Here is a 26,619-nt window from a genome sequence, read left to right as displayed (position 1 = left end):
TACTATTTGCTTGAAAACATTGCTTAAAATTACATTATTGGAAGAAATTTCAGCCCAGCAGCTCTCTGATATAAAATTTGATAAATGGTTTAACTATCTTGTTAGAGAAACTAGGTTTTCTGAATCTAGAAGCTCATATATTGACTGTTTTTATCCCTTTCACATATAGTATAAAACAGATGATCTTTTTGGATAATGAAGATCTTGAGATGAGAAGCTGTAAGCTCAGGTTCTTATACACCGAGTCTTTGTGCAAGAGAGGGTGGAACTCACCCCTATCTTGGTAACTTTATCAATAAGTCCTAGTCATGGATCATGATGGCCCGAGAAGGTGAAAGTACTCTACTCATGCCCTGTGCTTACAGTAGAAAGAGATATAGTTGGGAAGGGAATTTCATTTGTAAAACTGATTAAAAAAATCTGCCACTGGAATAGTTACACTGTAACTACAACTTCTGATTCCAGAGAAGTTCTATTTTAGAAAGCCTTCTGTTCAAAAACATTTATCAATTATACTACATGAATAATTATGCTTCATTCTTCTGGTATTAATCTCATGGGGACCTAGTTTTTGTTTTTTTTTTTTTTTTTTTTTTTTTGAGATGGAGTCTTGCTCTGTTACCCAGGCTGGAGTGCAGCGGAGTGATCTTGGCTTACTGCAACCTCTGCCTCCCAGGTTCAAGCAATTCTCCTGCCTCAGCCTCCTGAGTAGCTGGGATCACAGGCATACGCCACCACACCTGGCTAATTTTTTGTGTGTGTTTTTAGTAGAGACGGGGTTTCACCATGTTGGTCAGGCTAGTTTCTAACTCCTGACCTCGTGATCTGCCTACCTTGGTGCTGGGATTACAGGTGTGAGCCACCACATCCAGCCAGGGACCTAGTTATATAATCAAGCCACCACCTTTAACCTGCCAACTTCTCGATAAAGAATCCCAGCAGTCAACAAATACTCCAGAAGAAAGAAACATGCCCTTGAAAATTAAGGCAAACTTTTCAATATTTATTTATATTTTTAAGACAAAAAAAAATAAAATTTGCTTCTTTTATATTATAGAAATAATCCATGCTCTCCATGGGCATTTTAGAAAACACAAAAGATCTTAAAGAAGTAAGTAAATAAAATAATTATTACCCATATGTCAGTGATCCAGTGATATCTACTATTAACATTTTAGTGCCATAGTAAAAGCTGAACAACCAGTATTTTCATAAGCAGTGCTTCGGATGAGGCCCATGAAAAAGGGGTTGCTTGGTTTGCTTGCAAAGAAGAGGTACAGGGAGATAAAATATTTTGTCAAAGTCACCCAGTGAGAGGGTGGCAAAACCAAAACAAAGATGCCAGGCTCTGGGATTTTCTAGCATTAGTCACAGGTGAAAGTCTCTTCGTGACCCAAGAGCTGCTGACAGTTGCTTTTCTCTGCCATTCTCTGGCTGGTGGCTAAGGAAAGGAACAGCCATCTTCAACAGAACCCAGCTGACCCTGCTCAAGGACAGACAAGGGGATGATATGTGTCAAAGCAGTTGCGGATGTGGTTTCATCCCATAGATTCCTGCAGGAGAGGGGGGGTGTTCCCTCTGTGGGGTAGGAGGGAGTGACCGGAGTGATTCAAGGAGTCTGGATCTGTGAACTCCTTAGCCTGAAGAAGGCTAAAGAGAATTGCCTCAACAATTGAAGACAGATAATGACTAGCCTTTGCTCCAAAGACCTGTCAAGCGAAGCCATTAGTGAAAACTTGTTTCTTGTTCTCAATCTTCTCCAGGAAGAAAAGTTTTTGGCAGCTAAGGTGGTAATGACCAACATTTGGGAGTCTCAAGCCCACTGCTAGGTGAAATAGCTATTGGCCTTGGGCACTAAAGCTGCCAGTGCACAGATATTGCTAGTAATCCAGCATTAGTGTTTTTCTTCTTCCTAAAATAAGCAGCAATGTAGTCTAACTGTATCAGAAAAACCGTAAGTTTGCGTTTCAAGGTAGGAACCTGGACATGCTCCATTAACTGGCTTCCAAACAATTGCTCTGTCGCTAAAGCTCATCTTCCTTAACAGAGGCATTATTACAGCAACCAGCATATTTTCAGACCTTAAGACCTTCTACAAAACATTGGCAACAAAATCCTCTCAAAGTTCCAGCCATCCTTTTCACACCTCAGAATAATGTACTGTTCACTCTAGCTAATTTGTATGGCAGTGTTAGCCTCTCAGTTTGAGATACTACCGAAAGATCACTTACTTGGAAGTCGCAAAGTTGTAGAATATTAGAGCTAGAAGGGACGGTATAGGTTATTTATTTCCACCTTACCACTTTATAGATTGAGAGAGGTCCTGAGAATATAAGTGATTTGTTTTCAGATGTGAAAGGGTGTGCATTTGGGGTCCTAGGCCTTTGTCAACACCATCTCATTTCTCTCCACTCGTTTAATGTGACATACAGAACCTGGAAAACCTGGTCCCAAAGCAGTGCACTTACTTGCCATCACCACTCTCCTTTCTTAATGGAGCATCCTAACAACTGATTCAGAGAGTTCTTTTTGAGGTCAACTTCTCCTGGGGGCAAGGGAAGAAAGACCATTCGACCATCCAAGCATCCTTAACTCAGCTCTATTTAACCTAGAGACAAGGAGAATGTTGAGCTAAAGAGAATGATAGTAGTGTTTTCTCTTAAAGAAATAGCTTCAGACTTTGGTATTGGATTGATAGGGAATCCCATTCCAGGATTTTGGCCTTCAGTTGCCCTGCATCCTCTTAAGAGTGCTTCTTTAACTCTCATCGTATGTGTAACCTGCAGAAAGGGCTGTTTCCTCCTGGTAAGGAGCAATCCTGAAACAGAGACCCCCAAAGAAGATAGAGTTGAAATGATAAAACCTCAGAACACCTGAGTATAGTCAAAATATGAGTGCAGAAGCTGATAATTTTAACAATTTTAACCAACTATAACTTTTATTATAGATAGCACTTATATGGCAATGATTTGTTTAGTTATCCTCCCTGCCAGGGTTCAAATTCTGGCCCTGACAATTACTAGCTATGTGATGCCAGGTAAGCTGTTTAACCATGCTATCCTCAGTTTCCACACCTGCATAAGTGATAATAGCACCTACTTTGCCAAATTATCATGAAGATTAAGTTCAGTGTGTATTTGACTTTCTCTTCCCAGGGCCTACATCATGCCAGAGTAATGAATACTCGATAATTATTTGTGAATTATTTTATTAGCATAATTTTCAATAAACTTCCTTGGAAGGCTGAACTTAAATAATTTCTTTGTTACACGATGCACTGAAGAGAAGAATTAGGCCAAGATATGCTTTTCTATTAATCAGAATGAGCTGAAGATAATGTTTGTCTGTAAAGAGAAGTTGAAACCAGATACAAGTTTTGAATATTTTAGGACAACACTTGAGAAATGTTAGAATATCTCCATTTTCACATTTATATATGTTCTTAGAATTGCCTTTTGTGTCCCATCCAAGTTGGCTAGAAGCTGATTTCAATTTCTCCGCAAAAGTTGTAGACTATGGATACTAGATACTTTTATTGTCTTGCTTAGCCAGCAGTGGTCTCCTTCTAAAATCTTAAGCATTTAGAGCCCATATCCTTTATTGGACATGTTAGTACGCATTGTCTTAGGGCATTTATAGTTGTCATGGTTTGTCATTTAATTATGATAGATTCACCTTATATTTTGATTGGCCATAGCTCCTACTGGGGAAGGACAGAGTCTTATTTCTCTCTCCCTCACAGGCCCTATCACAGTGTCATGAATAACAGTGAACTATTTGTTGATTGATAGGTCTAAAATTATGTTTGTCTTACACTTTCGAAAGTGTCATTTCTGAAAGGAAAGTGTTGAACAGCCTTCTCTAGGGATCTTTAAAAATAATGTAGGTTCTCACCTGATTGGGGTGAGGAAAGGGAGGTCTTTGGGGGCAATGAAATGGCCTTTGGTTCTGAAATTGGAATTGTTTGAACTTCAGTTTGAATGTACATTTGAAAATAACGTGTTAAAAATATAACAGGATATTCTGTTCAGAAGATGGGGCTGGGGCCAGGCCAAGGATGTGGATATATAGAAAATGTTCTCCAGCTCAGAAGAGAAGAGTACAGGGCAATTATGAGTACAAGAGCACAGAGTTTAGAGCACATTTTGCACAGTTGGCACATTTTGCCAGGCCTTACAAGTCCAATGCACTGTGTCTGGAAGAGAGCAGGAATACTAGTTTTCTATCACTGCCATAACAATACCACAAATTTAGTGGCTTAAAACACCCGTTTCTTAGTCTTAATCTGTTTCATGCTGCTATAACAGATTATCTGAGACTGGGTAATTTATAAGGAACAGAAATTTATTTTCTCACAGTTCTAGAGGCTGGGAAGCCTAAGGTCAAAGTGCTGGCATCTGGTGTGGGCCTTCATACTGCGTCCTCACATGGCAGAAGGCAGAAGGGAGCAAACCCAGTCCTGCAAGCCCTTTTCTTGGTAGCATTAATCCATTCACAAGGACAGAATTCTCATGACCTAACCACCTCCCAAAAGGATCCACCTTCCCTTGGTTGCATTGGGGATTAAATTTCTAACACATGAATTTTGGGACACATGTTCAGACCACAGCAGTTATCTTACGATTCTCTAGATCAGAAGTCCAGTATGAGTCTCACCAGGCTAAAATACTCTTCTCCGTTTAGAAGTGTCCCAGGCATCTGAGGCTTAATATATCCTAAATGGAGCTCCACTCTTCACCCCAAACCTGCCCCTCCTACTGTCTTCCTCATCTTAGTAAATACCAATTCTATTCTTGTGGTTGCTCACGTCAAAAACTTTGGAGTTTTCCTTAGCTCACCTTTCTTCTTTTTTTTTTTTGAGGCGGAGTCTCGCTCTGTCGCCCGGGCTGGAGTGCAGTGGCGCAATCTTGGCTCACTGCAAGCTCCGCCTCCCGGGTTCACGCCATTCTCCTGCCTCAGCCTCTCCGAGTAGCTGGGACTACAGGCGCCTGCCACCACGCCCGGCTAATTTTTTTTTTTTTTTGTATTTTTAGTAGAGACAGGGTTTCACCGTGGTCTCGATCTCCTGACCTCGTGATCCGCCCGCCTTGGCCTCCCAAAGTGCTGGGATTACAAGCGTGAGCCACTGCGCCCGGCCAGCTCTCCTTTCTTCTAAGCCCTGTTCAACAAATCCAGCTGGCTCTACATTCAAAATTATATCTAGAATCTGATTATTTCTCACCATCTCACAATCTCTCATCTGGATCCCTGCAGTAACATATTTAACCGGTTTTGTTTCTTCTCCTCATAATCTATCCTCTGCACAGTAGCCAGAGTGATCTTGCTAAAACATAAGCTAGATCTGTCACTCCTCTGCTCACCACAGTCAGTTGTCCCATCTCATTTGGAATAAAAAAAGCTAAAGACATTATGATGGCCTAAGAGGATGGCTCTATTACTCTGGTCTTCCTGTGCTCACCATTAGAGGTGTTGCCCCCTCCCTGATTTTGGATCATCAGACATCGAAGTTTCCCACCTGGCCATGGCCATGGGTCATCCTGATGGCAGATTTTAGGTCAAATAGGAGTTTCTGGTCCTCCACGTCCTCTGGCTCACTCCTGACTTTCTCCTATCGCCATTGTCATAGTCATCAGAGTCTGAGTGTAGGAGATGTTCTTGCCTGACTCAAAAAGTTGATAAAAACATTCCTCCACAGGGTTACAGACTCCTCAACCCAATGACAAGCCCAGGGTCATTTTCTGGTTCTGCTGCTCTTGTACCTAGTCAGACCAAGTAACTGGAATGGCAGTTGTTTCTGTGATGCACACCATTGTTGGAGTTTGAGGAAGGGAAAGATGCTCTTAGAAAAAGGGAAGGGTGGAGTGGGGTCATTTCTACTTTATGTTCACCATGTGAGTCTTCCAGCATGTCTCTGCTTAGTTGGTTATACTCTCGGGGATTTCATGCATCTCAAAGTACACAAGCATCTTTGAGAACAATTGTTGCTTGTTATTGAATTCAGTAGCTGGTAATGAGGTGAAGGATGTAGACAAAGCCTTTCCTTAAAGAATAGCAGGGTTGGGATGGTGTGGTATACACCCGCTTCCTCCCCTTGCACTGTTCTTGTTACTTAGACAGTTCGATGCATGCTTTTTAAAAACAAAACTGACACATTTTTAAAAGCTAATGAATGTATAAGATAATAAATTGGTTACATACAACTAAGGCCTAGAATACACACATCTTATTACTGGAATTCAATATCATCGTGGCCAAGAAAACTGAGAAGGGGGGCTAAGATCAGCCCAGGGCCTTTTTAGGCCATCTGATGTGGCAGTAGGGTTGATGTGTCGTGTCCTGCTTTTGTCTAATAGGTCATTGCCTGTGAGCAGCAGTATGACTCTTCCTATGACGCTCGCTGTGACGTCTGGTCCTTGGGGATCACAGCTATTGAACTGGGGGATGGAGACCCTCCCCTCTTTGACATGCATCCTGTGAAAACACTCTTTAAGATTCCAAGGTAAGACACAAGATGGCGCTCTTGACTCATTAGTTCTTTGTGAAAGCGTCTAGTTAGAGGGATAATAAATAGTTTGTAAGCAATTTCTCTCCAAACCTGACAAAGCCTGATTGTGAAATATATTTTCTTTGAAAAAGCAAGGGGGGTTGGGGGGGACAGAGAAGAGGATGTTCCTGAAAGATAACATACCCCAAGGAATAATAAGACCATGTTGGAACAATTGCATATTTTTAGCACTCAGCTTTTTCTGAGATACTCATTTTTTGTACTTTGCACGATAAGACTACGAATGGAATTGTGGATTAAGTAATCTGTCTAAATGCTAGTGTTTTCTTTTTCATTACATACTTTCTCTGGTATTCAGTGAAAACATATGTATATCATATTGCTGTATTCACTCAGACTAGCACTGAAATGTATCAGAAAATGTTACATCAGCGCTATATCTTACTCTCCATCCCTTAATTTCCATCTCAATGGAAAATTGTGCAGAAAGAGGTCTGTTTGGAGAGCATTTAAATGCAAGTATCCTTTCTATTCTGTGTATTCATTAGGGGTTTGTACAAGAGGTTGGGTTGCCTTTCATTGGAATTGGGCTGATGTATGGCCAGCTCACGGCTCCAGTTACGGAAAATGAAGCTATCCAGGGACTCCTTCCCAACCAGGGTGCAGATTGAGAGATAATTTGTACCTTCCAAATGTCTCTTTCAAAGGAAGGCTCTGGGCAGGCTGGGAGCCATTTAACTGCCTTAACAATACAAGTGTTGACCTTTCCTTATCTGCACAATCACACAGCTATCACAGCCTTTAAAAATTTCTCCTGATTGCAATTTGCATTTCTGATTAGGTCTATTTATATGCAGATGAGGCTCTCTGGTGTTCATCATCATAATGTTATCATTTTATACCTAATCCAGATGTGAACAACCACCAACCACTATTCCAAAAACGATTCCCACCCAAGCCAGAGTTAGTCTTTTTGCCTTTTTCGAATCACAAAAACAGGTCACAGTGATTAGAGGAGCAGACGGAGCACCTGGCTTTTTAAATTAATAGTCTGGTGAACATTCAAAAGGATATAAGAATGCAGGAGCTAAAAGCTGCATTGTGTATAGTAATAAGTCAGAAAATGGGAAATGGTGTCTGGAATGATTTGTGTGTGTGCTTTGATTTTTTTACAAATGGTTTACCCCTCACCATTTATTTAATGTGGCAACATAATTTCCTGAATATCAGGATTAAGGTGTAGCTTCTCCTTAGCAAAATAATATGTACTTTTGATAAGAGATCATCTGTATTTTTTCCTTTCTTGTTATGTATTTGTATATAGACCAGGTGTTCAAAAATTTCTTAAGGTGATAAATGTGAGGCAGCAAAGAGTGTGTTTGTGCGGGGGCGGGTAGGGGGGAGAGGGGGTGTGTATGTGTTAAATAGACCCTTCCACTCCAGTGACTCCACTTGGCTGGCTTCTGTGCCCAGCCAAGCTTCTGATCTCTAATAATCTCTATATTCTCTCACCACTCATCTCTTCCATCTTGGGAGAAGGCTTCAGATCTCCAGATGTAGGATACGAGTAACTAAGTCTCTACTGCCTGCCTCAGGACAGAGTGGATCCCAAGAATTGGGCAATTGTTAGAAAAGGATCCTTATCCCAACTTAGTTTAAGGCTTTGTCTCTCTCCTCCTGGTGTAACCTCCTGCCCTTTTAATGTCTCTTGGTTCCTGTGCAAATGATGAATCAGATTGAACTAGGCAATGTCAGCAATAATCAGTCAGCAGATTCTCAGTGTGATTATGTGTGCTCATGTGCGTTCAACACTTGCCATTGTCACAACCTTAATGGCTGACTTGACATTCTTGGACAAGAATGATAAGAGGTTTTATTTTATTTTATTTTAAATCTTAGCATATTTATATACATTGTACAGCTTTTTTCTTCCCCAAACCAGGAAAAATATGTTGGGTTTATATTCACCAAGTTATTTACTTTAAAATTCCCGTATCAATTAGAATTGCACAGTTCTCTTTGAAGGGTTATGGATTGACCAACTGTGTGCATCCTGTGTGAGTGCTACTTGATTTCTAGTGCTAAAAATGTATCCTTTCCCCAGAAAAGCTCTTTGATGAAAGGTACAGAAATTAAGCATTTATGTATTTTTAAAAGACATTCAAATTATTTACCTGTGTGTTTCATTGGCATCTATCTCAGTTCAGTGCCTGTCTGTCTCTCTCTGTCTCTCTCTCTCTCTCTCCACCCCCTCAGTGGGGAAAAGCAAATGAAAAATAATGACAAAAATCCTTTGAATCCTTTTGGGTTCAGAATTAATTTTTTTTCTATTTGAATGTGACTATTTTCAGTGTTTTGGAATTCTTGTCAGTGAAACAATGAAATCCTTTTCAGGGTATGCTGGGATCCAGAATACTGTGTGTGGCTTCTTCCTCTGGCTTTCCTCACTGACCTTTTCCCGGCAACCCTTTCTTTACTGGAAATAAATTGAGTAAATTACCCAGTAAGGGAAGAAAGTAAAACCTTGACTGAGTCAGGGAAGAAGTGACTTTCACAAGTTAAAAAAAGATTTATGAGTTAATGAAGTGCTGGTTACCTGTGAGCCTTAGATGTCAATAAAACAGGTAATTAGGAAGGTTCCCTGGGTACTGTCAGGAAATAGGAAGCAACTTGCCTTGATATGGTTGATTTGCCTGTACATGGGTCTCCTTGCTTTTCCCTTTTCTTCCTTTATCCACCTTCTCCTTTCTCTTGACCTTCACACTAGAAGATCACACACAGGGTCATCATGACCTGCTTTGAAATACTGCGTGACTTACAATTGTTCCCACTTTGCAAATACACAGAAATTATCTGCTGATTGGCAGAGCATCCACTATTTGCTGAACCTGTCAGCATGTGTCATCTTGTCTAATGCCTTTGCTCCAAAAAAGTCACCCCTCTCTGACTGTCACTGCTCTGTCTGCTGCTATTTTTCCCCAGGAGTTATAAGAGAGCAAATGAATGAAAATCATTTCTCTCAACATCAGTGGATTCAACTCTCTCTCATGACTCTTTACTGAGGACTTCTTTAAAATTCCAAAGGCTTAAAAGGATCTTGAAGATGACCTGGATATATTTTTCACTTAAAAAGTGATCTGTTTCGTAGATATAATTGCAAGAATCAATAGAGTTAGTGGAAATATACAATTATGTTGGTCTCTTGACAAGCAGGTATCTTTCCTTAGCTTTGAGTCTTTGGCTAATGACCCCCTTGACTTCCATAGAGGGGAGTGAGGAAGGCTGTGGGCATCAGTGTGGGTGTGTTCACTGGTCAGTCACTGACACCTGCATCATCTGCCCATTTATTTGGGGCCAGGTAGAAGCTGACTCTGTCCAGTGTCTCATCACACATTGAATATTTCCACTTTATTCCTTGTGGAAAAATGCAGAATGTTTTCAGGATTCTCAGCAGAAATGTCTTTGTCTGGAAGTGGACAGCACAGGCTGGCCTGAACATTCCAGTCCCTGAAGCTGGTGATTATCCCTTCCTAAAGAGAATTTCCCTGCAGTACACAATTCAAAAAAAGGACAGCTCATGATAATCACCAATTTGCATTTCGGCTTGTTTCCCTCACTAAATCTAGGTTGTTCCAAAGTCACCTGGACCCAACTGTATTTGTTTCTTAGGGCTGCTACAGCAAATGACCACAAACTTGGTGGATTAAAGCAACAGATATTTATTCTCTCACAGTTCTGGAGGTCAGAAGCCCCAAATCAGCAAGTCAGCAGGGCCACGCTCCCTTTGAAGACTCGAGGGAATAATCTGTCTTTGCCTCTGCCAGCTTCTGGTGGTTCCAGCTTTTCCTTGGCTTGTGGCAGCATGATTCCAATCTCTGGCTTCGTTTTCACATGGCCACCTTTCCCGTGTCTTTGGGTCTTCTTTTCTGGTCTCATGTAAGGACATAGACTTAGGGCTTATCCTAATTCAGGATGATTTCATCTGGGGATCCTTGCCTTAATTACATCTGCGAAAATTCTTATTCCAAATGAGGTCACATTCTCAGGTTCTAACTAGACATATCTTTTGGGGTTGACAACTTAACCCTTTATACCAACCAACTTTTATGTTTACCACATTCCCTGAGAAACTAATCTGGGGGCAAGATACAAGACAATTAGCTCAATGATCATGGAAAAATAATAGCTGCTAAGATCAGTCAAGTGCTAACTATGGGGCAGGTACAGTGTTCTGTGTTTTAGAAATAGAAAAGCATTTAATCCCCACAGCAACTCTGTGAAGTAAGTACTGTCACCACTATTTTTTCCAGATGAGAAAACTCAAGGATGTTAGGCAGGCTTGCTTCCTCTGGTCATGCACCCAGGGAGGAAAAACGATTTGAATCTGAGAAGTTTGACTCTAAAGCCCACACGTTTTGCTACTACATTGAAAAGTTAAAGCCCTTCCTTAAATTATATTATGTGTTGATGAATTATATGTTGAGCACTGAGGGGACTGGGGTATATGGAAATGAACAGAAAGTGGTCCTGCCCTTTAAGAAGCTTACAGTCCAATATCTTTCCTCCTCCCAATTTTAAGCTGACATTATCAACCTGAAAGTTAGAATATTATTAGCATCATGACTGAATCAGCCAAGAAACGGAAGAACAGAAATCAAGAGTGTTGTCATAGGTGAGCATGGCTGTCTCTGGCTCATTGATTTATGACCCCCAAACCAGAAATCTCTCCCTTCTCCAAACTCCCCTTAAAGCAACTGTTTTTTAGTTCCTAATTTAGAACACTTAAGGCAAGTTTTTAAACTAAAGAATTGTGGAACACATGTTATATAAAAGTAGAAAAATACTTCAGGATATCATCATTCTCACCCAGAAGTTTCTGCCCTATCTCACCTTCATTGCAAAGCTATATCTCCCGTGTCAGGGCTATTTCTAGTATAGCCAACACCTTCTCTCCCTTTGCCTTTCTCTTATTTTTTTCTCTTCTCTTTTATTTATTTATTTTTTTAAGTAGGAAAAGCTCATTCTTGGTCTTGAAAATGGAAATCTGTTTCTGGCATGCTAAGTTGGAACACATTTTCTCATGAAAGCAGTATTTTCAATGTTATTTAGGAGGAAGCAATAGAATAGCTAAAGTTCTCTACTTTGGATGCATTATTAGATTTTTGTGGCTAAATAGAGCTGTATGACCTAGTCTAAGGACTTAGGCTCTCTCTAGAGCTTTATACTTATGGAAAAAGAAAATGCTTTCCAAGTTCTAAACTACCAATTTACAAAAGCGCTTTGGAGCACAATCCACTGGGAACTTGGGAATGCCCTTGTCCTCTACCCTAGGACACCTTAAACTTCGTTCATCCAGACTCAGGCTTGGGTTGGGTGCTTGAGTTGCAGAGATGCTGTCAAGGAGCACATCAGTTTACTGCCTCCTCCTCATTTATCGGTAAAGGTGAAATGGAGAGAGTTTGGATAACAAAAAGGAGAAAACAGATTTTTGGGAACCCAGGGTCTGGATCCTTGTGGACTGCCTGGATGCTGTGGGTAGTGGGGCTCAGATGGGCAAGCCACTGCTTGAAATATTTGTGAGTCTATTTGAAGAGCTTCCTCAGGGACTCAGTGCCTCCAATCGACTCTCGGACTGAAATAGGATCCTTGGGCTAAATTTTTATCTTACATAGGCATTTTTTTTTTTCTTTAAGATTCCTTTTGATTCTGACTTTCCTAATTCACCAACCAAATTGTTCCTATATGGGAAGCAGTAGTCCCTGCCTGCTCCTCAGCTGTGAGATGCAGAGGCAGCAGGGAGCCCTGAGTCACCAGTAATTGTCTCACTATTACAGAATTGTCACAGGACATTTTCCTTTAGGGCTGTGAAATATAAAGAAAAGAAATTAAAACTAAACTATTGTTGAAGTGTAATGAGTGAGGGGTGGTGACTGTTTAATGGCACAGTGAGGCTGGATTTGCCCTGGGGAGTGTTGGCTTCTCTTCACCAACCCAGGTCACTTAGCTATTGGCCTTTTGAGCAATGAATCCTCACAATCCAAGCTTCACTCATAAAGCAAGAGGTGCTAGAAGAATTAGCATCATTTAGCATTTATTGAGTGCCTAATAGCAAAAAAAAGTTTAAAAATATTCCAATAGAAAAACAATTATCTTTTATGAATCTTTTTCTTTCTTTGAGAGATTTCTAATCCCATTTTTAATGGATTGCCTTCAGCATGTACCCTGCTCCAGATCCCCGGAATATCTTCTGGGCCCAGGACTTGACACTCCATTTCCGTGGGAACCCAGTAGCTGGAGGCATCTGGCAGAAATGCCCCAGAAGGCTTTCACTCTGTGGAACACATTTCCAAATTATTTTTAAATTCGAGTAGAGCAGCTGGGGCCATTCAGTCCTATGTAGGTACTGCTTGCTGCCCCCTGCCTGAGTCCTGGCAGGCAGGGAGAATTTAGCTTTGCAAGGTTTCATTTGGGGATCAGGTGGCAAAGCAGGAGCATGCCTTCAGGGACTTTGGGTTCCCACCACTACTGAGTAAGAAGCTCACCCTGAGAGACAGGCCAAAGGTGCGAGGGGTTGATTTACAGTGCTATCTGTGCCTTCTTCTCATTACCCTGGTTTCATTGTTTTGGAACCGCTGACTGTGGCTAATTCCAACCCAGCTCCTAAATGATGAAGAGATGGGCAAAGAAGTAGGCAAGGAAACAGAGCTCAAAATTGTACTAGAGTTGAGGCACCCTAGTTTCCTCTCTACTCCAGAAAAAACTAAGGAATAAAGGTGAGGAATAATTATAACTGCCTTTATGGGTTGGCATAATGATAGGGGCAGGGGTAAGACAGGGATGAAGAGCAATGAGGTGATAGTCTAAAGGAAGGTTCTTCACAGCTGCAGCTGGCCATTCCTGGAGGATCCTAGAGTCAAGTGAAGCCAGTATCATTAGAAGGAAAATATAGTATAGTGGTCCAGCATGGTTGTTTGTATCAGTTAACTACTAGTATGTAACAAACCATCCCCAAACTTAGTTGCTTAAACAACAAACATTTATGATTTTTCACAAGTCTATGGGTTCTCTGGGTGGTTCTGCAGATCTTGGCTGGGCTTGCTTATGCATCTGTGATCAGCTGAGGATTTGGCTGTGTTGGTTGGTCTAGGATAGCCTTGGCTAGGATGACTTGGCTCCAGTCCATGTGGTTTCTTATCTTCCAGCAGGCTAGCCTGAGGTAGTTCTCATATTGGTGACAGGGTTCTAAGCATAGATAGAGGAAGGAATAGAAAATTGGACCAGTTTTGCTCTCAAGTTATTACAGTATTCTACATCAATCTACACGGGTTCAACTAGCAGCTCCATCACTTTCAAGTTCACCAGTGTGAACTTGATCAAGTTCCTTCATGTCTGTGTGTGTCAGTGTCCTCCCTTATAAAACGAAGATATAATAATGTCGACCTCATAGAGCTATTGTGGGAATTAATGAATGTAAAGAGCTCTGAATATTTCATAGTAAGCATTCAATTCATGCTGGATGCTACCAAGGAACATATCTCAAGGGCATATTTATATTGTGAGGAATTTTCTTTCCCTTGCAGCTGAAGAATTGAAAGCTTCTATTCAAAAAGAGCCACCCATGAGATCAGTCATTTGAAAGTTCAGCTAATTGACTGATGATTGTATGAGGAATTAAGAGAGAATGAAGGCTGATTTCTCAAGTCCCTACTACTTACATTGCATCTGTGTGAAGGACTCTGCCGTTAGTATCCATTGTCACAACTCCTTTGTAAATAGACACACTCTTAAGAGATATGGTCACATACACCTCACCCTCACACACATACATGAGTGCTGTGACAGGAACTGCACATGAGGAAGCAGGGCTGGCCTTAGGCTCCACTGCCATGATGTCTACAATGAGTGGTGATGCTGTCATCCTCTGAAGAGAACTAGGGCCATGGTTCTTTTCCTTTGCTATCAGTTCTATCAGTTTTTGTGGTGGTTTTATGCTTGGTTGATGAGTTGTATGACTGGTCTTGGCTGCCTCCTTCTATAGGGTCCTTTTAGCCACCTCAGTAGGTTCAATCTTCTCCAGGGTTCTAGAAATTTTTTGTCTGCAGATAAAGGGACAATAGCAGGAGTTCTAAACTTAGGGTCATTGATTCAAAATTGAGTCCCATTTTGCTATTTCCTCTACCATAGATAGTATATTTTTTTACCAGCCCAACCTGGAAAGGCTCAAAACATTGGCAAAAGGAGACAGAAAACTGAAGCCAGGTGAGGGGATTGTAAGGAGAGCACCTGGTTGTTGCAGATAAGTTCAGGTTTCTTTGGGGAAGAGTGATACTCCAGGTGCTTAGGGAATATACAAGTGAGACTGCTGCCCCACTATCAGTGCTCTTAGAATTCTGGAGAACAGAAACAGTATCAGAGGAGTGGAAAAGGGAGGATGTGCTTCAATTCTTCAAATAAGGGAAGAGGGCAGAGCCTGCAGACTACTATCTGGTGAGCTTGACTTTCATCTTGGGATAATTACTAAAAATTCTTTTATTTTCTCCTTGAATAGTGTGTGAATTCTTAGAAAGCTGTGATCACTAGGAATTAGCATGGGTTCATTATAAACAAGCCATGTCAGATAATTTCCTTATTTGGTGTTATTGTTAGACTGGTATGAATAGGGACTATTTTAGACATAATATATTTGTATCTTTGGCCTTAAGTAAAATCTGTTGTGATATCTTAGTGGCTAAGATGGAAAAACATAGACTGGAGAATGGTGGTAGCGATGGAATCACAACCCGGGAAAGATTGTATTGAGGGACACTGGATAATTGTGTCAATATGAACACGCTGGCTGGGGGAAAATTGTGTCAGTATGAATACACTGGCTGGGGAATAATTGTGTTGGTATGAACACACTGACTGGGGGAATTTCTGGGGGCCTGAGGCAGGACTCTGCTGACCATCCTGCCAACTGAACACTTAAAAATATTTAATGAGTTGGAGGACATTGGCAGCCTTTCTGTCACATTCAAGGAAGGGTTGGTTGGTGTGCTGGATGACAGGCTTGGAATCCCAAAATATCTTAGTTGTTAAAGGCAATGGGGGTCTCTAACTAGCAAATAGAACCCTTGGAAACCCTGGTGAACTGTATAGGTTGAAAGAGCCATGACTTTAATAGCTCACGGTGAAAAATGAATTTATTTGTAGCTGTAAGCCCAATGGGGGGGTCAAACAGTAAGACCATCTGGCATGAAACCTGAGGTTTGATAGAGTACTCACCACCAGCATCCCCCAAAGTGGCTCTGTCCTAGCCAGATGGAATGATGTCTTCCTTCTGAGTACCACACCAAAACTGCCACAAGGGAGTATTTCCCTGGCAGAACTCTAAACCTGAAGCTGACATTTCAAACTGGGATTCCAATGCCTGGGTTCTGGTTCTGCTCCTGCTCTGTTACTATTCCATCATTTCACCTTTCAGAGCGGAATAAATGGCTACCATTCTTGAGCAAGAATGTTCTGCACTCAGATAACAGGGCTTATGTAAAGTTTTCTTAAGTATCCTCTCTACATTCTGTGGCTTCTCAATAGACAGGAATGAGAATAGCTACCAACTGCAGGGCTGGGGCCACTGACTATAGCAGCAAGTCTCACCCAAGACAGGGTCCTCCATCCTTGCTATAGATGAGAATACCCTGGGAACTTTAAAAACATACCAGTGCCTCATGTATACGTATGTAACAAACCTAACAAACCTGCACGTTGTGCACATGTACCCTAGAATTTAAAGTATAATAAAATAAATAAATAAATAAATAAATAAATAAATAAATAATAAAAAGATACCAGTGCCTGGGTACCATTCCCCAGGAATTTCAATTTAATTGGTTTGGGTCAAGTTCAGCATTTATATACAAATACAATTAATTTTACAAATATAATTTTGGGATAACATGCATATTATTTTATATTTACAAGTTCCCTAGATGATTCCGAAGGGGTTGAGTAAAACCCTTCCCTGAAACAACTATCAGACCCTTGTTTGTTTTTTTTTGTTGATATTTTAAAACTACAGAGTCTCCCTCTGGAAATTCTTGCTCCTACCTTCCCTATTCCCACCCCATGGTTGATAACTGAGAAATGAGGGATGATATCAATCGAAGTGTGTTGCACATTATGAAGAATATAAAAGCAGAAAAAAGGATTCTAGCAGGATAGCCAGTGGTGATGTTATGAGTTGAACTGTGGTGTGCCCCCCACAAACAGATATGTTGAAGTTTTAACCTCCAGTACTTTATTTGCAAATAGCGTCATGTGGACATAATTAGCTCACTTAAGATAAGGTTATACTGGAGCAGAGTTGATCCTTAACCCAATGTGACTGGTATCCTTATAAGAAGAGGAAAATTTGGACATGGACCCACAAACACACACACACACACACGAACATCATATAAAGACAGACACACAGGAAGGAGGCCACACTAGAAGAGTCAAGGAAGGATCCTCCCCTAGAGGCTTCAGAGGGAGCATGGCCCTACCAACACCTTGATTTTGGATTTCTAGCTTCCAGAACTGTGAAAGCATAAATTTCTATTGTTTAAAGCCACCTGGTTTGTGGTACTTTCTTATGGCAGCCCTAGGAAACTAGTACAGTTGACTATCTAGTTTGGAGTCCATTGCTCCTAGTAGCATCCTGGAGGTCTGCCTAGGGCATGGTTAGGGATGGGACAATGCGGGGAGGGAGGTAGGTATTCTTCCTAGCAGAGTCTTAGGGGTGGGTATGGGGGTTAGATTGGCCAGCCTTCCGTTCTTCAACCCCTAAGTGGCATTTCTGTAGAAGTCAAGACAATCTTACATAACGTGCTTGGCAGGTCTCAGTCTGCTTCTAGACAGGAAGTGGGTACATGAGAGATTCCTCCTCTCCCTTGCTCCAGACAGCTGAGCCAAGAACTTCCTTTTCTATCCAGACTCTTCTGCAGAGCTCAGGGTGGAGAAGGGAGCTCTACATTTCTTCTCTGAGTTCTTCCCAGACTCAGTACTTCCAGAATGAAGTACAGAATAAAGACATAGCTTTTCACCTTCAATCTTTCCATCTCAGAACACAGTAGCACTTAGGGGCATTGAGAGCTGTTGTGGCCTATCTGGCACAGGTCCTCCGAAGTTAGGATTTCCGAGAAGATTCAGGTGTCCATCTGGGCAAGGGTCAAGCACCTGTGGAATATGATCCGAAGAGCAGCACCATCTGCTTCTTATGTCCCAAAGGGGCTTAAAGCCTGCACAGAGGGCAGGCAGCATCCTGACATCATGCTTCATCCTGGTGATGGGGAATGGGCATTGACTTCTACCAGGCCTCATCAAGGTTTTATTCTTTACCTCCATGCCAAGCAACTGGCCCATTTAGGGTGTCTTAGTTCATTCAAGCTGCTATAACAAAATACCTGACTTAGACTGGGTAGCTTACAAACAATAGAAATTTGTTTCTCACAGTCCTGGAAGCTGGGAAGTCCAAGATCAAGATGTCATCAGATTTGGTGTCTGATGAGGGCTCACTTTCTGGTTCATAGATGGTAACTTCTTGCTGTGTCTTCACATGGGGGAAAGCAAGAGGGGGTCTCTCTTAGGCCTCTTTTACAAAGGTACTAATCCCATTCATGAGAAGTCTGTCCTCATGACCTAATTCCCTCCAAAGACCCCATTTCCTACAACAATCACACTGGTGATTAGATTTCAACCTATGAATTTTGAGGGGACATAAACATTCAGACCATAGCACAAGGAATGGTGAGGAGCACTGTGTGGGGAGTCCCCTCCTGAACCCTCCTTTCTTCTTGCTTCCTCTACATCTGAACCTTCAGCTCTTGCTTCCTTTGGCCTCACATTCTTGGTGGCAAGTTTGGCTTGCTCTCTGGATTCATGGTTCCCAGCGCCCCCTCTTTCTATGCCGCCTATTGCTTGGACTGGAAGCTCTTGTGTTCATGCTGCATTACTCATCAGTCTTGATTGGCAAGACCCCTCCTGGCTGCCCTCACTCCTACAGTCCACACTTATCTCTGATGAAAATATCTCTTTCTTTCCTCCTTCCTTCCGGAAGAGTGAAGGGATAGGAAGTCTCCCACTTGCAGGGCTGAGGAGGGGTTTCAAATTAGTCACACCTAGGCCTCCAAGTCACAGGGATCCTATCTGCCTGATAATACTGCCTTATATTTATGTGGGTCTGATGTCGTCAGGCTCAGTCCCATACTAGCAAAATCTGAGCTGCATACCTCTTTTGTTAGTTCTAAGAAACTGTAGTAACAAATTACCATACATTTAGTAGTATAAAACAGCACAGATTTATTATCCTCTAGTTCTGAAAGTCAGAAATCTGAAATGGGTCTCCCGGGGCTAAAATCAAGGTGTCATAGGGCTGTGTTCCTTTCTGGAGGCTCTAGGAGAGAATCTGTTTTCTTGCCTTTTCCAGCTTCTAGAAGCTGCCTGGATTTCTCGACTTGTGGCTCCCTTCTATCTTAAAAGCCACCAAAGGCTGCTTTAGTCTTTCTCACATTGCACCACTCTGACACTGTATCTTCTACCTCCCTCTCCCCCAATTTAAAGACCCTTTTGATTATACTGGACCCACCCAGGTAATCCAGGATAATCTTCCTATTTTGTCAGCTGATTGGTAACCATACCTTCCTGTAAGCTTAATCCTCCCTTGCCATATAACCTAACATATTCACAGGTTCTGGGTATTAGGACATGGACATCTTTATTCTGCTTACAACACCTCCCAAAGTATTGCCCAAGAATTTTTAGAAACCTTCAAGAGCGTGCTCCTTATGTACTCACAGCCATTTTGAGCTATCATTATTGTGTGGCCTCTACCTTGTTATTTCTCTCCCATCTAGTTCTTCTTTGGCCACGTTTACTGCCTGCTTATCTACCATCAGAACATCCAGGCCTTTGCGGGCTACTCATTCTGGTAACTCCCAAAGCCTCCAGTCCTGGGTGCCAAAGCACTGGGTTCCACCCAGAGGAAGGGAGGTAGCCCCTATCCTGAGCTCTGAGCCATTCTCTGCCACTTAGGTCCCTGAGCAACTCTGCTTGTGGCCAGAGCCTCACCATTTTGGCTCTCCTCTCTCAACAGAGTAACATCAGCTCCCTCTATATAAACAGAACTTTCTATTTTTATCCTTATTCTTTTAATTAGTCCAAGGAGCTAGAGAGAAAACAAACCCACACCACCCTGCCCACCTTCCTCCACATTTCCTCTGCCCCAAACCTAACCCTTTTGGCCTCAGCAGTTTAGTAACAGATGTTCTTATTCATATCAACATTTGCTTGAGGGAGAAGAGAAATAAGGGAGAGTTACTGACTATTCCCGTGGTCTCCAATGCAGGAGCATCTGAACCAATCCCTTGGAGTGCAGAGAGAAAATATTAGAACTTCTGTTCCTAAGTATTTCAAATTGAAAAACAAGAAACAAATTATGCTTTCCTATTACTAAGTATAAAGATGATCACTGCTGCCTTTGCTCAGTCCGAACGTCAGACAGTCCTGTCTGGTTGGATTTACAGATGAATCATGAGGGAGCTCCATAGCAAAAAGGCTGAGGAAGCTCCACTTGGTGGTTCAGTTCTAGAATTCTGGAAAGCATTTTCATTTAAGGGTGCCTCGTTAGTGGTTATATGGCAAAAGTCCCTGAGTTTCAACTAAAGAGACCTTCACAAAATGGACAAGTGGCTTTAAAAGATTTCTGTAAAGAAACCTCAGACTGAATCTAATTCTACTAATACAGGCAAAAGTGAGCAACAGAAAAAAATGGCTGAAAGCTGACACTTCTCCTATGACAAGCTCTTCATCAGCCACTTGAGGTTTAGAACAATGACAGGCTAATCAGATCTGCCAAGAAATCATTAAAAAATTCAAAATTACCATGAAGACTATTGGAAATACGGATTTATATCCACTATTATTGATGATGAGCCCTCTTCATAAGTGTGTTTTATGTATGAAGTTGTTAGCATAACACCATCAAAATTATTCAGCATTCAGATCAGAAAGATAAACCACTACAATTCAACTACAAAATATTTTGGGGGTACTGTTAAAACATGTTATTTATTTCATCTTATTGATTTTAAAATTTAGTAACACTTGTACACAATTGATAAGAAAGGAAATAGTTACTGGACCATATACTTAACATTTGTTACTGATGAAGTGTGCAGTCAAAAAAGTTTGGAGACTACTGTCTTAAACCAGTAGCTTTGGGTCCCAGTTCAGCCACTGTGAAATGGGAGCGTTCCCTGACCCCCATCGCAGGACGTGACAGGGGTGTGGCTTTTCTGTCTGGTTGCTGTTGCTGCTCAAACACATTACGGGAAGGGGGGCATGCAGATGGACAGGTGCAGGAGCCCAAGTGGGCATGTGTTACAGTGCGTTCCTTTAGGTTTGCCATCCATGGATAGCTTAAGTGTCAACCAGCTCAGTAGATCCTCTGCCTTTTTGCAAGGGTAGAGGGCCCGTGTGACAGCCTTCTGTATCCCGAGCTCTTGTCCAGTGTCCTGGAAGAATTGGGTCACACACAGACTTGAAGAATGTTGAATGTAGGGTTTTATTGGGTGGTGGAGGTGGCTCTCAGCAGGATGGATGAGGAGCTGGACGGGGGATGGAGTGGGAAGATGATCTTCCCCTGGAGTTTGGCTGTCTAGTGGCCAACTCTCCCACTGTCCTGAGCCGAACTTCTGATGTTCAGACTCTCTTTCTCTTCTCATGCCATTCTGCCATTTGTCTGCTTGTCTGCGCTTCTCCTTCTGGAGCGTGGGGTTCGAGATTTATATGGGCACAGGTGAGGGGATGTGGTGGGCCAAAAAGCAACTTTTTGGGGTACAAAAACAGGAATGCCTGTTCTCACTTAGGACCACAGGTATTCAGGCTTCAGGGTGGGGCCTTTGCCAGGGAACCGCCCTCTTCTACCCAGTATTTCCCTGTTTCCTGTCTGTGTCAGCTGTACATAGCTTTTTTACAATTGTTTGTCCCTTCACAATTTACATTTACTGTCTTATACAGTTTCTTTGAATCTTTACTGCAACTGTGATAGGTAGGTTTTTTTTTTTTTCTTCATGTTAGAGTTCAGAGTATTCAGGACTCAATGTCGTGATTGGCTCAAGGACACACAGTTAATAAAAACAAATAAGTGGCAGAGGGCAAGCTTGAAGGGATCTGCATTCAATCAAGATTGATTGCAAAATGCACCATTTTTAGGAAAATGGTTTTTATGGGTTGAATCGTGTTTCTCAGAAAAGATACATTGAAATCCTAATCCCCAGTGTCTCAGAATTTGACTTTATTTGGAAATAGGGTCTTTACAGAAGTAATCAAGCTGAATGAAGTCATCGGGTGGACCCTAATTCAATATGACTGGTGTCTTTATGGAAAGGAGTTAATTTAGACACAGAGACAGACACATAGAGGCCCAGGAATGCCTGGGCTACCAGAAGCTGAAAGAGGCAAGGAAGGATCCTTCCCTTACAGGTTTTAGAAAGTGAATGGTCTTGCTGAAACCTTGACTTTGGACTGCTAGTTTCCAGAATTGGCCTATTGTAAGACAATAAATTTCTGTTTTTCTAAGCCAGCTGGTTTGTGGTACTTTGTTATAGCATAGTTCTAGGAAGCTATGGTCCATTGCTCTGAAAAGGGTCTAGGATCCAAAAGCAGCTAAAACCACTGATGATATTCATACAATCATAAGCAGAGGAGGAAGCCCAGAGACTGGGAGTGAGTTTTCCTAGGTGATATGGCTAGTTAGAGAGATGGCTAGTTAGATCCGTGGCTGGATCTCATACATTCTGACTCCTAAGTTCAAATTTAAGGCCAGGAGAAGTAAATATGGGGAAGTTGGCTTACCTCTCTGATCATTAGGCTTGGTGATCTGCCTTGATCTGGCATAGATCACCATTCTTCCAATGACTTCAAAGGAACAAATGGAAAATATGTTGCATCTTTGCCTTGATGATAATGCACTTACCGGAAGATCACAGTCCTCCTGCTGGCTCCACCCTTCACTGCCTTCCTTTCCACAGTTTGCATGTTATCACTTCAGTGTCTATTAAAAAGGAAAAAACCCAACTGTTACTAAATATGTATATCTACAAGGAAATAGTTCGTTGGATTGGTAATAATACGCTCTCCAACTGGAAAGGGATTGTAAAGAGTCAATGCACCTGGCACAAAATTGTAAGTAAGGAAAGAATGACCTTAAGGGAAAATGTTGCCAAATGAGTTTGGCAAAATACAAGACATTTAATTAAAATTATTTTAATTCTCTAAGAGCATGTGTATGAGTAGTGGCCTACTTACACATGGACTATAAGTTGATGCTTGGAACTAGTTTATTCAATCATTTATTAAATATGTTTTGAGTATTTACTATGGTCAGGAACTGTATCAGGCATGGCAGTAAACAAAACAGTCCCTGTCCTCATGGAGCTTACATTCTAGAGGGGGAAAGAAATAATAAGTAAAAATAAATAATATGCTAGGTGACAATATGTGCCCGTATGAAGAAAAATAAAGTGAGATAAAGAGAATACAGAGTGACAGTTGGGGTGGAGTTTGTTATATAATGTGCTGAGAGAAGGCTTCTCTGATAAGATGAAGAAAAATGTCTCAAGGGAATAAGGGAGCAAGCCACATTTAGAGGAAACACAAGTGCAAAGGTCCTGAGGTGGGAATGAGGTGGGAACATGGTGGGACGTTTTAGGAATAACAAGGAGACCAAGGCAGCTGGAGCACATGAGAACAGTGGAGAGTGGTAGGTGATGATGCCCTGGAGAGAGCTGGGGACAGATCATATAGTACCTTAGGAGTTATTGTAGTGATTTTGAATATTTCTGTGAATGAGATAGGAAGCCATTAGGGTTTGGAGTAGAAAAGTAACAGGAATTAACTTCTGTTTTAAAGGGATATTCTGCATACTATGTGGAGAATGGAATATTAGGGAAGGAGGTGGTAAGAGTAGAAGCAGGGACTCAAGGTAAGAGGCTCTTGTCATAATTTAAGTAAGGGAGAATGGCAGCTTGGACCAAGGTGGAGGTAGTGAGACATAGTTGGATTATGGATATAATTTGGAGGTAGTGCTGATAGGTTTGCTTATGGATTGGATGTAGGGTATGAGAGGGAGAGAGGACTTAGTGAAAATCTCAAGATTTTTGACTCGAGCAACTGCAAAACAGGAATTTCCATTTTCCAAGTTGGAGACAGTTGTGCAAGGAGCTAACTTGGTGGGAGTACGCAGCCGAATCAAGAGTTCCTTTTCAGACATTAAGTTTGAGATGCAAATTTGTCATCTGAGTGGCGACATTGAGTATGCAGTTGATACAAGTCTGGAGTTCAGTGGAGACACCTAGACTGGAGACATAAATGCAGGAGTCATCAGAGTCTACATATTTAATGTCATGGGATGAGTAGAATTTACCTGGGCAGTGGATGTGTGTGAAGAAGACAAGAGCTCCTGAGTGCTATTCCCACATTTATAGATAAGAAAGATGAAGAAAAGCCAGGAAAGGAGTTTGAGAAGGAGTAGCCATTGAGATAAGAGAAGAGTAAGAGGGTAGTATTCCAGAAGCCAAGGAAGAAAGGGCTAAGAGAGTAAATGATCAACTGCATCAAATTCTCCTGAGTCAAGCAAGGTGAAGATTGAGATTTCACCATTGGATATGACAACTCGGAGAAAACTGGTGATGCTGTGAAGAGCTGTTCTGGGGCGGGGGGTGGGGCGGGCAGTGATAAGACGGCTGACTAGATGAAGCCAGGAAGTGCCTCTCCCACTGAGAGAAAACAAAATATGCAGTAAATCATCACACTTCGAGCAGATCTTTTGAGAAAAAACACTGAAAGTTGATAAGAGAGGTGATGCAGACACCAAGATTAAAGAGGGAGGAAGCTGGGAAGCCCACATGGAGTCACTGAGCACCAGGACCAGCTCCTGGTACTGAAAAGGTTCTCAGGAAGGGGTGAATGAAGGAACTCTGTGGCACTACACTCCTGCCACAAACCTCTGGGATCCTAGCTAGAAAAGATCCCACGACCCCTATAGACACTTAGATTGGCAGGAGGAGTTGCCTGTAGAGTAGGCAGAGGTAGAGCTTGAACCTGCATGGAGCCCAGAAGGTTACACTCATGTGGGGCAGCTGCAGCAAAACACCATAGACGCCCACCCGCCAAGGTTCTCCATCTTACTCTGAATGACCACAGCCCCCACTGACTGCCAACGTGAGAGACAGCAGAGCTGCCTTTCCTGCGGGGACTGGGGCGCATCTGATCTGCATGCTCCCAGTGTCTGCTGGCCCCTCCCAAGGCCTCCTGCCTGGCTGCTCCCACAAGAGGGTGCACACAACAGAGCCACCACTGTCCTACCTGCGTGTTTTGCTAGTGGGCTGGCAGCAGTTCAGCACCACCCCCAGCGCAGCTGGTGCTTGACCCAGAGGGGTCAGAGGACAAAGCCACAGGCCTTGTCCCAACATCCCAGGGTGTGAGCCCACCACCCAGGGATATTGAGCTGAGATCTGTGGCCAGAGCTTGAGTGAGAGAGGAGGCCTCACTCTCAGAACACAGAGAGGAGTGAGGAACAGGTTCATGTGCCAGCATGGGAACTGGATATCCCAACTTGTGCAAGACCAGTCTGGGAAGGGTGTAGCCTGTTGGCTAGCCACAGCTTCTACCTGAGGGAGCCCCATATCCCTGAACACCTGGAATGGTGCAGCAATCTGGGTGCAGAAAGTTTAGGACAAAACTAGTTGAGTGGGCCTGCTCTTGGGGCAGACACTGGAGGGAGATCTGGTTTGGGAAGAGAGAGCTGGGCAGACCCCATAGTCCTCTGCTGGGATAAAAGCCCCAGGCCACAGGTGCCACACCAGCTACGTATCCATGGCACTACTGCCCTGCCTGGGGATCCTATGCCCTTGACTCATTGCATCACCAGAACACCTGCACACATACTCCATCACCTGCTCTGACTCTGCCAACCTCAGAGAATGAGTGGGTCTCCTTGTGACCTAACCTTTGGCTTGAGCTGCTGCTAAGAGAGGTGGGAGTAGAGCCCACCAGGGTCCCCCTTGGGGTGAGGAAACACAGGTGCAATGTCAGTGATTGTAGGAGGCTCCCCCAAAACCCAGGAGTGGACTTGGTAAGGAAGTCATCTCTTGTGCACCTCCCCGCTTCCCCCACCATCTCTCCCTGCCCAGCGCACTGCTGTGCACACACTGAAGTACAAAAAAGGTACATAACTAAGAGCCTATCTGCTGGCCCTTACTCTTAAGCACTGTCTACTGGATTGCAGCCTGAATTATACAAAAATAAGTTCCTTCAGCACCCAACACCTGTGAAACTCAATACAGGAAATTAGCTACAACCAAGGAACCCATACAGAGCACTGGCCTTCTGAAAGCACCAGAAACGAAGCCAATTGACTGTATACAACATACACCACAGTCAAACCCTGAAGGGAAAAAAAAACCCAGAACCCCATTCAAGCAACAGCAAAGTCAAAAAGAAAAACACCAGGCCCCTGAGATGAGAAGCAATCAGCCAAAGAGCTCTGGCAATTCAAGAAATCAGAGTGTTTCCTTACCTATAAAGGATTGTACTAGCTCCCCAGCAATAGATCCTAACCAAATTGAAATGTCTGAAATGACAGACATAGAATTAGGAATCTGGATGGCAAGGAGGCTCAACAAGATTCAAGAGAAAGTTGAAATTCAATCCAAGAAAGCCAGTTGTTAATACAAGAGTTGGAAGATGACATAGCCACTTTAAGAAAGAATCAAACTGAACTTCTGGAATTGAAATTCACTACAGGAATTTCAAAATACAGTGGAAACCTGAACAACAGACTAGACCAAGCTGAGAATTTCAGAGCTTGAAGACTAGTCCTTTGAATCAACCCAGTTAGACAAAAACAAAAATGAATTAAAAAAATGAACAAAGCCTTTGAGAAATATTCTCTAAAGAGATCAAACCTATGACTCATTGGCATTCCTGTGAGAAAAGGAGAGACAGTTAGCAATTTGGCCAACATATTTGAGGATATAGTCCACAAAAATTTCCCCAATTTCACAAGAAAGGTTAATATGCAAATTCAAAAAATT

At 42.3% G+C, this 26,619-nt stretch overlaps 1 protein-coding gene across 1 annotated transcript in view; it reads left to right on the top strand.

The window, feature by feature from the left end:
- The window catches only part of MYO3B (myosin IIIB), a 476,027-nt gene that overhangs the window by 32,739 nt on the left and 416,669 nt on the right, over positions 1-26,619 (top strand). Inside the window, exon 7 of the mRNA XM_058435743.1 lies at positions 6,354-6,499. Coding sequence (XP_058291726.1) covers positions 6,354-6,499 — 146 coding nt within the window. The remainder of the gene's footprint in view (positions 1-6,353; positions 6,500-26,619) is intronic.

Source organism: Hylobates moloch, unplaced genomic scaffold, assembly GCF_009828535.3.
Source record: "Hylobates moloch isolate HMO894 unplaced genomic scaffold, HMol_V3 SCAFFOLD_1, whole genome shotgun sequence".
Classification (NCBI taxonomy): domain Eukaryota; kingdom Metazoa; phylum Chordata; class Mammalia; order Primates; family Hylobatidae; genus Hylobates; species Hylobates moloch.
The sequence above is the reverse complement of the archived record's forward strand: the minus strand, read 5'-3'. Positions and strand labels throughout refer to the sequence as shown.